At 41.9% G+C, this 14,267-nt stretch overlaps 1 protein-coding gene across 3 annotated transcripts in view; it reads right to left on the minus strand.

Moving 5' to 3' along the window:
• Nucleotides 1-2,645: 2,645 nt before the first annotated feature.
• Nucleotides 2,646-14,267, minus strand: part of SHC4 (SHC adaptor protein 4) — a 31,797-nt gene continuing 20,175 nt past the window's right edge. For 2 of the 3 annotated variants that reach the window (XM_064157661.1, XM_064157663.1), the window contains exons 7-13: nt 13,295-13,346; nt 11,651-11,777; nt 9,519-9,696; nt 8,137-8,197; nt 6,590-6,769; nt 4,592-4,845; nt 2,646-3,872 (exon numbers count right to left, since the gene is read on the minus strand). In XM_064157661.1, coding sequence (XP_064013731.1) covers nt 3,717-3,872; nt 4,592-4,845; nt 6,590-6,769; nt 8,137-8,197; nt 9,519-9,696; nt 11,651-11,777; nt 13,295-13,346 — 1,008 coding nt within the window. In that variant the 3' untranslated portion in view covers nt 2,646-3,716. The remainder of the gene's footprint in view (nt 3,873-4,591; nt 4,846-6,589; nt 6,770-8,136; nt 8,198-9,518; nt 9,697-11,650; nt 11,778-13,294; nt 13,347-14,267) is intronic. The other variant, XM_064157662.1, reaches the window with a different exon arrangement.

Below are 14,267 nucleotides of genomic sequence, written 5' to 3' on the forward strand. Positions count from 1 at the left end.
TTGGCCGCACCGCGCGGCCCACCCGCCTCCGCCGCGGGTTTGAAGGCAGGCGCGCATGGCGGCGGGAAGGTGCCCGGCTAGCTGATTGGATAAGTGTTGACCAATGGTGTTAGTCGGTTTGAGGAGGGGCGGGGTCTTCTTGACGTCCGGCACGCGCGAGCCGGTGACGTCATGCCGCTGCGGGACGTGGCAGTTGCCTGGCAACGCGAGATGCCCGTGGAGGCTGCCGCGGGAGGGGCGGTGTGACGCGGCGAGGCGGGCGCTGGCGGCAGGGCAGCGGCGGCGTCCGGAAGGCTGTGGCGAGTTAACCGCCCGGCGCCCCACGCCGGCCGCAGCTGCCTGCAGCCTCTCGCCCTCAGGCTTTGGATAGTGAAGGGCACGGATCGCAGCCAGGTCGTTCCCGCCGGAGGCATTCCGCCTTCCTTAGGGTGCCCAGGGAGCCGCTCTGCTTAAAAAAAAATAGCAAATGGAAGTTTCTCTGAGGGAGCGAACTTCTTCTACAGCAAGCATTAAAAAGAAAAAGACAAGGAAAAAAAAAAGGTCTTCTTCGAACAGTGTTTGCTCGGAGCTAGGGAATGCTGGTAATAGCTCCACCTGGTGACACTGGCCCTAGGCACTAACGGCGCTGCCTGCCGCCTTAATAGCAGAAAATGGAAGCAGTGCTGCGAAAGAGGCTGTTACATTCCTGACAGAAGCCAAGGGGTATGCGTGTTGCTGTGCTTCTGTGAAACCTACAGGAGCTCTGAAAAAGCACAACATGCTCTGCGTTGTCAGCGTGACATTACAGACAAATGATCTTTTTTCCCCGGGAGTTCCTAGTAGCCGTTAGGGCAGAGATACAACCGATTCCTCACAGGCGCGAAGTGATGAGAAAGGAAAACGCACGAGTAAACCGCGTAGAAACGTGCCTGACAATTCGTACTAACTTCCTCAACAACAATGATTTTTATAATACTTTAAATTCAGATAGCTGTTTTCTTTTTGTCGTTTTAGCACAGTCACTTCTTTTATGACTTGTACACAGGAGCTAATGGTGTCTATTACATGAGATGAGTGGTTCACAGTGTTACTAACTAGGTGAAGACACATACATGTTAGAAACCAAAAGTTTCTAGTTTCAGCTCCAGAATAATTAATGTAATTTATTCCAGGACAATGTCTGTTGTATGTAATACAGGGACGTGTTGTGTTTGAATTGCATCTGTAATTAGTCAGATTCTTTCACATCACATTTTGAGAAACTTGCTTATTGCACTAGCACCTGATTGTCTTCCTTTCCTTCTCATTTTCCTTCACAGTTTTATTTCAGACACATACAGAAGACACAGGAGCAATAAAACAAAGATCCTGGTCTTAGTTCTGTTTAAGTGACTGAGACTCAGAGAGACTTGACTGAGTCACACTATGATCCAAACATCACATGATAATTCTGCATGTTTTATGCATTGTTACATGAAAAATTGGTAAAGGGTAGAAAGTCTCCAAATCAGCATCTTGACTGGGAGAGTCATACCACTTTGATCTTACACTATCACACCTCCAAACTTCTGAATAACTTTTATTCATACTAAATCAACTTTGATGCAAAAATCAGACTGGCCTTATAGAGGTCTTTCTCTCTGTTTGACATGCCACAGAAGTAGCTGGTTTACTTCTTTCTTTGTTGAGCATGAAAACTTGCTGGGGTCCCTCTTCCCAGGTGAAAACCTTACACAGGATACAACAGGCATAAATGTGAGTTTCTGAGGTATCAGAAATGCTAGACAATTAGCAAAGAAATAAACCAATAATGTTTTAAAGCTTCTCACTGCTTCAGTATGTGTAATTGAGTATTTTAATCATTATCAGGGAATGAAATATTAATTGAGGATGAGAATCATAGAATCAGTCAGGGTTGGAAGGGACCACTAGGATCATCTAGTTCCAACCCCCCCTGCCATGGGCAGGGACACCTCACATTACATCAGGCTGTCTAGAGCCTCATCCAGCCTGGCCTTAAACACCTCCATGGATGGGGCTTCCACTACCTCCCTGGGCAATCTGTTCCAGCGTCTCACCACCCTCATGGTGAAGAACCTCTTTCTAACATCCAGGCTGAATCTACCCATTTCTATCTTTGTTCCATTCTCCCTAATCCTATCACTACCTGACATCTTAAAAAGTCCCTCCCCAGCTTTCCTGGAGGCCCCCTTAAGAATAAAAATGTGGGTTTTTTTAGGCAGCTCTAAGTGTAGCTCTTTCTACATCATAATCTCCCCTCCAAAGAAGCGTATGTCTTCAATAATTTTATGTGTTTGTGACCCCTCTTGTTTTCTAGGGGAAAGAGCTCTTACTATAGTGCCCCATTTAACATGAACAGAAGCAAAAGAACAGAATGTATTTTTTTTTATAGTGAAGTCTTCCAGCATTTACTGAACTACACAATAGTCTCCCTCATGGAACTGAGCTGGTGGGCCAGGATACAGAGGGAATGTCCCTGCTCGTGCCAGAAGACATTGCTTATCTAAAAGCGACAACTTTCTCAGGCCATCACCCAGGCTACAAGTTCATTCCCCAAATCCCCCCTCGAGAAATGCCCTTCTCCATTACTTACTAAATCACTGTTCCTTCAAGAAAAAGCCCGGGAAATCACTGTTCACTCTGAATATAGGACTGACCATATTTAAGAGTATTTATTGTGGGAAAACAATTCATAGGTTTCCTTTAAAAGACTTTTTTCCATGTTTAGGAACAAATGGATTGTATGTGAAGAAAGGGAAAAGCGTGTCCTTGTTTTGGAAAGAATGTTGAATAAGGGCACATGCAAAGTTCAGTCTTTTAAACAGTTTTCTCTCAAAATGTATCACTAACTCTGTTCAGCTTCTCCAGTGTGTAAATAACTATGTAATCAATGAAAATATATTTAGCCTACCTTTAAAAAGAGATGTCTCCAGTATTAATTGATACTAATAATAAAATCATATGCAAGACAAAAATATTAGGATCTAGTAGCATGCCTATCCTTGAACAATTTCTATTCCAAAATTACATTACATATATTAATTTCAACTTTGCCAATGCTGCATCATCTCAAATCTTTGAGTAGTCAGACAGTGGTAAAAAAAAGCATTAAGAAACCAGACAATCATTCTGCATTGTGAACTCTACTCACTTCAAACATGACTTGCTAGTAAAGTGCTGTTACAAGCAAAATGAAATCGTTAGTGTCTATTGAAAGCAGATGACATTTCAGTAATATTCAAATTACATATTTTGGCAAATAGTTAAAAGCTTAGACGTGTTTGTTTAACCACCCAAAACTAATTCAGTATAAATATTGGTTTCCAATAATTCTATGCTAAAAGGCACATACTAATGTTCCAGCAGTTTGTTCAAGTGAGCTTTTGCATGTAGAGGTTTAATTGTGCTTTTAAATCGTTACTGATTCAGTATGACCTTGAAAGTGACATTTGTGCATGTCTAAAATACCTTCTCACAAATGAATCTCACACTCTGAAGGTGTAATTTCGTTAAGATCAGGATTATATATATCTACATAACTATGCTTGTTGGTCTCTATAGATCTACACATATACATATATTCACAGGCACACACTCAAAAGGGTATCTTCTGCAACAGCAGCAGTCTATATGCATTTTCAATTGTCTTCATAATAGAAAGCTCCTGGTACAGTTTTCAGATATGAATTTTCTTGGGCTTTGTGAGATCCAAGGGACTATTTGTGATATTGTGCATGTCCCACATTGCTGTCTTTCCTTACAGGCTGCTTCAAGCTCACTTCACTTCCAGAAGAGATGATTGGCAAATTATTTTCCATGTGATACTGAATAAGATGACCCACACTGTCAAATACACGGTCTTTGGTTCTCACCTAATGATAGAAGCAGAAAAATACACTTGCATTAGATGTTCTGATAACTGGCTGGACATGAACCCAGTGCATTAAAGTCAAAAAGCATTTAAGTCACTGAACTTACTGGAGCAGGATCATTAAGCTGTAGACAGCAATTTAGACATAACATTTGACCTACCATTGGCTGACATGGAAAGCAGAGGGCCAAGTTATGATACTCTGTATAGAACCGGGCTGATTTTGTTAGGAGGAAAGAAATCACCTTTTTTTTTCCTCTCTCCACAGAAGAGAGAGTTACTCTAAACTCTAATGAGGATCGGTTTTCTGATTGATTCTCTCATCTGCAGATGTCACTTGAGAGTGCTTTTTTAGCCCGGAGCAGGATCGTGTAGAACTGAAGTGACAACAAACCAGCTCTACTTTTTCTGTATCCAGAAGTCTGTTAGTATTCATTCATGGTAGGGTTATTTTTCTAGCAAAATAATAACAACTTAAAGGATGTATTAAATCAATTATGAGCACCTAGACTAACAGTATTTATGTACCTCACTTCTATTTCCATGATACTTCAGTGCTTATAAGATTTCAAACTGGCCTTCCAAACCTAATAAAATCACTGGCTAAATTTAAATTAACCTGAATGGAATCAGGTCAGTTCTGCTTTCTGGAATGCGCCCAGGCATTCTGACTGAAGTATCTGAGCACCCCTGAAACTTCAGTATATTAAATGTTCATACCTTGCCCTCAGGATCCACCAAGAGCAGATGCTTTGCTTGCCCTCCCTGAAGTCCACTGAGGACATACTGACCAGGTGACGTTGTGCTCTCTCGCACCAGAAAATCCCCATCATTGACTAAGAGGCTCTCTGCTGCTTTCCTGTTTAATTTGCCATGGAAACAATCTTCATTCTTTAGCTGTTGCTTTATTTGTGGCAGAAGAGAGAAACCAGCTGTGTTGCTTGTGGCACTCTGCTGAATAGCTTCCGGTAACTCTGAAATGAAGTGAAAGGGAATGTATTGGATATTTTGCCTAGAACTTCATTCTAAAAGGATGCAAGGCAGTATTTTTTATTAGCTTTTAAAACATTCAAGTGGTTCATTCTTGAAGCTGTGATCAACCTTGCAGCCTGCAGTAATATGCACGCATGAATGCTCACAACTCTCCAGTGCATTAGGTAAAATGATCACACCATCTCCTCCCGTACCTTAGATGGGAAAGCTTTGAGTTGCTAGGCAACAGGGATTGGAAACAGGAAATTTGCTGATGCTCTACTGTTTGGGGTTTGTATTTCTTTGTATTTAAAAAGTCAAACCTTCTCTGTAAAAACAAGATTTTTGTTGGGTTAGCCACTGGGATTTTTTTTTTCTTTTTAAGATTTAGTTTTTCTTCTCCCTTAAGAAGCTCTAAAGAGATTTTCACAGATCATTGTGAGAGTCATGTTGAGCAGCTCCAGCTATGTGCAGGAATGTAGGACAACATAGCCAATGTACCCAGAAGGGAAGGATTACAGCATGATGCATCTGCTGTGAAAAAAAAACCTGAACAATTACTGAATGTACTAAGAGAGCTGGGTGGTTTGGGATATAGCCAGTCATACTGCAAATGATTCACAGGCAGGATTTTTCTAAGGAAAACAAGAGGATACCACTTCTTCAATAGAATTGTGCAATCTAAGTCTCCTCAGGATATAGCCAGTTCCTTTTAAAGCATAACACAGCCTGGGGTTGTTAATGTCTCAATGGCCACAGATTTCCTTTACTGTAATTCTGTCAAGTCCTTTGCCCACTTGCCTGTGTGGAAGCAGCTCTCAGAGGAAACACTTGATGTGAAACCATACAAAGGCAATGCTAATAAAAGAAGTATTTCCAATAATGGGGACAATCAGTATCAACTATATAGTCATTTAGTGGATATTCACCACTTTAAGTCTTTAAATTAAGACTTAATTTGACACAAATCTAATAACTACTACTGATCAAACAGTTTGATTTAGAGATTACTGAATGAGACTCAGAGGTTGGTTTTGCAAGAATTGGGAAAAAGTTGTCATAATGATCCCATGATGATCTTGCATGCTACTGCCTGTGAAGAAAAAGCATCTGGAACCATTTCCACCTTAAAGTAGTCAAGACCTTGAACACAAAACAAAACTCTCCTTCTTGAGGCATGGTGCTTTCCCAAGCTTTCATATAATAGAACAAGGGGACACAGTCTCAAGTTGTGCTGGGGGAAGTATAGGCTGGATGTTAGGAGGAAGTTCTTCACAGAGAGAGTGATTTCCCATTGGAATGGGCTGCCCAGGGAGGTGGTGGAGGCACCGTCCCTGGAAGTGTTCAAGAAAAGACTGGATGAGGCACTCAGTGCCATGGTCTAGTTGACTGGATAGGGCTGGGGGATAGGTTGGTCTGGATGATCTTGAAGGTCACTTCCAGCCTCGTTGATTCTATGATTCTATAATTGCTTATTATTACCTGTGGAACACTATTTATTGTCATCAATCAGCTCCAGAAGATGAAAAGTTACTCTGTTTGTTTGCCACTACTACTTTTTTCTCTTTAATCCCCTTTGTCTTCAATTTAACAAGCAAAAAAACCCTTCCAACACAAAGGATCTCCCTCTCACCCTGTCTTTTCTATATTTCCTACAGGGAAACCAAAGTCTTTCTCCATGCACAGTTGATAAGAGTGCTTCTCTGTTCAAATCTTGGAAAGGTACAGTACTGCAAAGGAACCTACTGGCCTGGCGCAGTGGGCTTCCATGGGTCTGTGTCGTTGCTGCACCACGGGCTGCACAGACTGCAGATGGCAGGGTCTGCGTGTTGATGTAGCACGGATCATCAAACAGATCTGTTTTGTGGGCAGGCTTCAACAAAGTTGCCTCTTTTTTTGTCTTCTGTGATCTTTCATCACAGTTACCTGCAATTAGTATATAATATGTATAGATTTCCTTCTTTTAAAGTCAAGTAAAAATAACTCTAAAAGCTGGAACAGGAACACTTGTCATCATGTATCCCACTGAAGTCCTTCAGAAGGAAAAGAATTGGCAGATGAACTCTTTTCCTTACAGCTAGAAGACACAAAGTACATAATCCAAAATGAGTTAGAATGAAGTTTTCCAAAATGTTGCACACTGGTTTCACTTTGCCTCAATCAATTTCAGCAGAAGACCACTCACTGATTGAAAAGAAAATAATACCTGTGACTGTACAGAGAGACAAGCCATATATGGTGTTTGCTGCAAAACCCTCTCCTTCCTCTCTGCACCACAGAAAATAAGCTTATAGGAAGATGACCAATTCTCTCTCCTACTATTCTGGTAAAGCACAGAAGATGGAGAAGCTTGGTGTTCTGTGGCTCTGCCTGGAGAGCTAAAGCCACATCTGTCAGGTTAGGATCCAAGCCTAGGATCAGGCCAACAGAATATCCCCTGCAGGGTATGAAAATAATAGCACTTCAGCTAGCCAAATAGCATGCATATTTTTGCTCTTAGCAAATATTTTATTCATAGATGTGTTCATTCATTATTTGTTCACTGTATCTTTGTAAAAAAACATTTTATCCTCCTTTCCTTAAATCAGAACATAAAAAACTGAACCCTGCAGACAGCATCATGGATTGCTTTAGAGTAGCACAGGTAGGGGGAATTCAAACAGGACCTCACTGTGAAAGAGATGAGTTGGGACAATGTGCTCAGGGCATCAGTTGTGTAAAGGGATGTCCAGAAAGTGATGGAGGTTGGTGATCTCCCAGTGCCCTAGAGAGCAAGTTTTGCTAAAGGCAAATTGATCTCAGGCACAAAGCTGCCCCAGGCAAGGGGAAGAACACAGTAACACTAAGAAGCCAGTGATAGTGGAACCAAGGGCACAGGCTTTGTTGGAACAATCACCTGATGCTGATAGTTTGGGTCTCATTGAGCAATTATAGAGGGAAGGGGTATCTTTGGATACTGGATACTGATGAGCAACAAACTACCTTCCTTTTTCAGAGGATACAAAAGAGAATAAGCCAACAAAATATATGAAAGAATAAAAAAACCCCAGAGAGGTACTGTACAGTATCATGACAAGTAAAACGGGCAAGTCTGCCAGCAGGCATGAAGATAGGTTAGCAGCCTTTAGAAAAGCTGTGAGCCTTTTTTTGTGTGCCACTCATCTAGGGAACTTGAAATAACCCATTAAGTAGGATGCTTTTCAGCATGGTATTGAAAGCCAAAGGGCAGCTTTTCCAAGCAGTCTGCTTTGGTTAATTCTGCATATGCATGAGAAGGAAAACATAGTACATACCCACAGTTTTGGTGTCTTCTGGACAATTTTGATATATATTGATGAATGTTGGGCTACCTGTCTGTAGAAAAAAAATGTAAAAACAGTTGTGTAAAAATAGTTCTTTTTAAACCTCAGGTAGCTTCAAAATATCTCATGCACCAGTTAACTGGGAGACAGGTAACTAAACACATCTTCACCAACAAATTCGTATCTCCTTAAATAATACTTTGTGCTGATATTCATCTTCCTACAAGGCACTATGTCTGGACATGCTCCAACCTCACAGAGAACTGATCACTTATGTATCTAAGGTTTAGTATATATAGTAATTAAGTTCATATTTTCTTATAAATGTTCCTTGCAATAAAAACAAGGAGAAATAAGTAAAGCATTGTGTTTTGAAGGTTGCCTGAGCATCACTAGATGATCATCAGAACTGAAGGGAAAACCAAAAGGTAACACCCCCTGTGAAAAATAGATTTTTCATTTAACATGCTGCAAGTTGAGTCCTTGCAACAACTGTGTCAAGCTTCAAATGCAAACTCAGGATATAATCGAACATCTTTACAGAGAGTAACTGAAGAGGTGCAGACCGGCAGGCCCACAGCTGAAATGTGGAGTATGGTTGAGATTGCAAAGCAAAAAATGGATGGAACACAGGAGGAACCAAGAAGCAGGTGACACCAAACTCAAACAACACTTGGGAGCAGCAGTAATTTAGACAGCACCAAACGGATTCGAGTGACACATCCAAGTGTGTCCCCTCTGAGTGAAGCAGTGCTGCCTGCTTCTCAGAGCAGGGAAGGGACAGTCTTTCCAGGAACTGGCACACCAGGCTTTGAAGTCCCTGCAGCAAATCTGAACTGACCTAGTTTTACTCCCTAACTGGTTTTTAATCCCCATTAGCCCAGGCAAGAGCCACAGATATATCCATCTTTTGTGGCTGTGGCTGATTTAACAAAACCTGTTGAAACACTGCAGGGGTAACGACTGCTGTGCATACATTGCAGTCAGTTAATGCGGCATGCATAGCTTGTAGAGCATAATGGACAGGATGAAATATCTATCACATCACAGAATCAGGAGGTTCCAGGTTTTGCAGATGCTCTCTCACACAAGCCATTTGGATCTGTATGTATTCTCACAGCTAATGAGTGAACAAGGGAATATTACTTGGTCTTCTAAAAGTACTCTAAGGACAAACTGGTTAATACTCAGAAAGTGCTCTGGGGTTCAATTATGTACCACGCATCATTAAATCCAGCCTTATAAAAATCCCTTTCCTAGGATAATCAGGAGCTGGTTCAGATTTCAATGCCATGCTTTACACCACAGCAACACTTTGTTATCCATTCCCATAATGTGCCAAAACCAGTTATGCCAGAAGATGATATACTTACCAAGCAACACTGCTTCCTGCACTGCAGGAGGCAGTTAGCCCTTTGGTCTGTTTGCACTTGCATTCGCATGTCTAACACGCCACCGGTGGGAGGCTCTTTCCCTGGAATTTCATTGTAATATTCATGATCATCCCTCTCCTGTGAATTCCCAGCTGATCCATTACTATTTGCTGCCTCACTGAAAAAATGTGGAAAACAAAACAAAAAACCTGATATAATCATCTGCTTTCTAGTGTAGGCAAATGTCCCCAGTGTTTGTACCCAGCACACTACACAGATGAGCCATATGGAGGCTGTGAAGGGCTTTGGGTTCAATCTTTCAGAGCTGTTTATTGTTCCAGTTACTTCTTCCTGGATTAGAAACAGAGGCATCGCAGTTTGGGGTGCAGGGAGGTACAGTCATTTTCTTAGCACCAGATCTCTTTTCCTTGAATAAAAAAGTAAGAACCATCAACTGAAACTGAGACAAAAATGTCAGTGCATCATTCATTAAGGTGTCCAAAACATAGACCATAAAAATAACTGCTCTCAACTGTATGAATCTAGAGATTGCTGGGGGGGAACGACACCACTTAACAAGAGAAAATTAAAACCTCATGGCATTTAATTAGACAAGCCTTCAACTGGTTTAGAAAATAAAAGATTGCTTACAATAATAACTTTTAAAATGTCATTTTCTGACGTGGAAATGTACTCTGATTTTAATAACCATAATCAACATAACTGTTCTGTTTCAGCTTGAAGAAAACACTGAATGACACAAAGGAGAGTACCCAATGTGTTTCTTGAGCTGAACCAGAAGGATGGTAGTTTAAATGTACAGCTGATACACTGTAAAACAACAAGGTGCTTCCTGTACTGTCTCCGGTCTTGAAATAAAAAGCTCATCTCAAATCTTACTTCTCTGTTTAGCAAGAATGTAATTGGATAAAAGGCCTCGTGCAGGAAAGAGATAAAGTTCAAGTAGTTGATTATGTGATAGGCAGTGCAAGTATTTGATTATGTGATTCACAGTAGTTTGGGAGTGAGTGACTCATCCACACACCAATTATCTGATTTTTGTGCCCAAGGACCATTCTCTACGGCTGCCTGCAGGTTAGGCTTAGAGGAGGAAATCTCATTAGCCTCTTCTATGTCTCCTTGCTCTGATCTACTTGGGGCATAACCTAGCAGAGTTTTCTACAGAAGGCTCTTCCTCTGATTATTGCCCCCAAGAAAAACAGTCCAATATTAGGAGAAAGGCAAAAGCCACTGTACAAAATGAATTAAATATAGACTGGAGCTAAGGCTGCTGTTATGTAACACAACCAGTTCTGTTGCATTGCATCAGGCACTGTACCAGCAACGCCACTGGCACAGCAACTCGCAGGACGCAGTTGAGCCGCACTATGGTTTTACCTCGTGGTTGAAGGTAACAAGCAATCAAATTCAGCACTACAATAAAGAAACACTGAGGAAAATAGGTTTGTCTAACCTGTGAGGAGAGCCATAAATTAGAGCTAGAATTGCGCCCCCCTGTGGAAAAAGAGTCATTGACATGGGGAACTCTGACCCAGAAATTAATCTAGGCCCTGTATTTTGAGCAATGGGCTTCATACGTTAGAATGCTGTGCTGAGGCTGCACTTGCTTCAGTACATGAAGCTGATGCAAGTCATGCCAGGTGGACTCAGAGACTGCTGCCAGGACATGAGCACAGCAGCAAGGTGAATTAATAGCTCTTCTCCCCACCACACGCTTTCCACAGCTGCAGCAAGCTTAAATGTGGCGTGGGTCAGGCCTGAATACAGTGTGTGTGTGTGCACACAGTATTTATAGAGCTGAACTAACTTGGGCAGAGTAATTTGAACATTTCTTCCCCTTACTTGGACCACTTAAGGCCGTTTTAGCTAAGGAACAATAGAGCTAAATTCTGTGTTATGTACAAATGTTACAAAAATCAATGGGGTTTACTGGAAGAAGCTAATTTTAGTCTATTATACTCTGTGCATCCAGCATATATTACAATTAGCATATGTCCAGAAAGCATATCCAAAGCAGCTTTAGTTATGAATCACTCTTTGGACTCTATTGCTTTCCTGAGAAGTAATGAAGTGGAGGTAACTGACAGTCAAGTCACTGAGAACATGCTGACCTTTCATTAGACGTAACCAGGCTAGATGGGTTCTTCAGGTACTGTTTGAACCGCAGCTCAAAAGCCTGCCCTATGCTGTTTATCACCTCTTGTGCCATCCCATTAGGACACTCCAGTATGTGGCATGCTGCAAAAAGACACATCACTTTAATTAAGTACATGTACTCTATACCATAAAACAGTGGCACAAGCTATCTTGCTTACAGCAGAAAAGATGGGCATGAAAGCATGCATCTAGGTAGCTTTAGGACATTATACAGACTGCAATTTTTGATGTGTTAAGGAAATTACTCTAGGTATTTTTCAATCATACTATCAACTTATATCTCAGTAAAAAACGTCTACATTTATGTTCCTGCATGGAATGCTGATAAATGTTCTTTTGATTCTATGATTCTATTCTATTCTTTCACTGCCTGGAAATCAGAAGTGAATGAGAGAGTGAGACCTGCCAGTGGGCAGGTTTTGTGTAGAACTGTGAAAATGCAAGTATGAGTGGCTCTGGCAGCCTGGGGCAGGGCTGCCTGGGGCAAGACCATGCTCCTGCCCCCAGTCCCCAGGGAGTGCCCTGTGTCCAGGTGCAGCTCTCCTCTCTGCATAGCTACCCTGAGATAGCACTCAGGAGTGATGCTGAGCTAGCAGCCAGCCATGCCTGCATGCTGCCAGGCTACAGGACTTCTCCACATCCCTGCATCAATGCTGGGACTTGCTGGTGAAGTCAAAGGGTACCCTAAGTTAGTCAAAGCAGCAATGACAGAGCCACAGAGAGGTAGCAGGTCAGACTGGGCTTCACCCCAGCTTCTCCAGAAAACATCATGATCTTCGGAGCCATCTATAGCACCTTAGAGTGACCTTTCCTGTGAGCTACCCCTGCCAATGTCATAGCCATCGGTAGTGTCACTCTGAGAGCTGCCTGGCATGAAAGAAGCAGTTAAAGGCCAGTCTGTCTTGTAGCGCAGGCAAAGAAGTGATGGAAAGGGATTTTATCCCCGGGTTAGCCTCCAGAGGGCAGAATGTTGCATGCACTCAAGTGTATACCCCACGCTGTCTTCCAGCGATACGCACAGGAGTCCAGGTTAGATGAAGAGGCTCATTGACTACCCTTCCCTCGTCTGAACATTGTCCCAGAGACAGGCAACTGATCGCCTTGCCATACTCTGCCCTTCCTTCCCAGACAGAGTCAGCTTTAGTCCCTGCACGGAGCCTGCAGCTCATACAGCTTTAGTCTGACCTGCAGAATCCCCCTTTGCTGCACAAAGAATATGACATGGAAAGCCACAGCCTGCAGATTATCACAGAACCACAGAATTCTTGAGGCTAGAATAGAGAATAGACCTCTGAGATCAAGTCCAGCCTACGACCTAACACTACCATATTGACCAGACCATGTCATTAAGTGCCACATCCAAACTTTCCTTAAAACACCTGTTTTCCTTGCAAATCATTTCAGCTGAAGTTCTGAGGTTTCATTTACAGAGAGAGGCAAACCCTTAGCTGTCATGCATGTCCATGCAGGGAAGCCAGAAACTGTACCGAATATTGACCTGTCCGGTAGCTTCCTTAGTTTAAAACTTGAACAATTCCTTGATAAACATGAAGCAATCATAACAAACATGCAGTACAGTCTGAAAATTGTTTCCATACCTCTCTGATTAACAGGATCTTTTGCTACATATGCAACGTAGTCTGTTGTATCCTATAGGAAAGACAACAACAAATGCCTTTAAAACTATCATCATGAACAACCCTACCACTACAGCAAAACAACTAAGTATAGAGAGATACAATCTTTTCCTTTAAAAATGTGATTCTTTCAGGGGCAAAAACAGAGGTACAAGCAACGTGGGCTACAGGAAGGATCAGTGGCACACTGTTAGTACACTTGTTGTCGTGGAATCTTTTCCTTATAATAAATGCACAAGAGTATTTGGCGTTATTTGGGTCTTCGATAAACTGTATGTTCAATTTCAAACCCTGCAACAGCAGCAGAAGCACGGCTGGTGCCTCATCAGCAGGCAATGCTGCTCTCTACTGTTGCTCCTACAGAGCTCAAAGCCTGTCCTGTGTAATGCATCAGGGTTGTATGACTCCTTATCAATATCAGTGGAAGATAAAATAGTGCCAATATACTGCAAAGGACAAGTGAGACCATTCCCAACTGAGTTTTGAAAGCATCTTGCAGAGAAGCTGATCTTTAAAATACTGCAGAATAAAATGGGTATCTGATCTCCTTCCTGTTGCCTGATTTCAGTCTGGCTATGATTAGGTTAAATTACCCTGGATCTCAAGGCTGCTGCTGAGATCAGACAGCCTTTGTATAATCAGTTGCCTGTTTCAGATTCTCTCTCCAACCAGTGTTGAAATAATCCTCACTTTTTCTAGTCAATTTGAAAAGGGAACTGGAATATCAAAATGAATATTTGCAGTCACCCTGGCTGGCAAAAGCAAAGTCACTTGCTATTCCAGCGTTAGAGTAAGAATGGTGAAGTAATGAATAACATTCTTTTAATTATTAAAGATGCATTTTGTTATTTTGGATCTTTAAGGCGGGATAGGGAAAATGCAATTCACAGCTTAAAGGCATGGCTCTCTGGAGAGAAGATGCAATCAGCTGGCA

Source organism: Pogoniulus pusillus, chromosome 17 (assembly GCF_015220805.1).
Source record: "Pogoniulus pusillus isolate bPogPus1 chromosome 17, bPogPus1.pri, whole genome shotgun sequence".
Lineage (NCBI taxonomy): Eukaryota > Metazoa > Chordata > Aves > Piciformes > Lybiidae > Pogoniulus > Pogoniulus pusillus.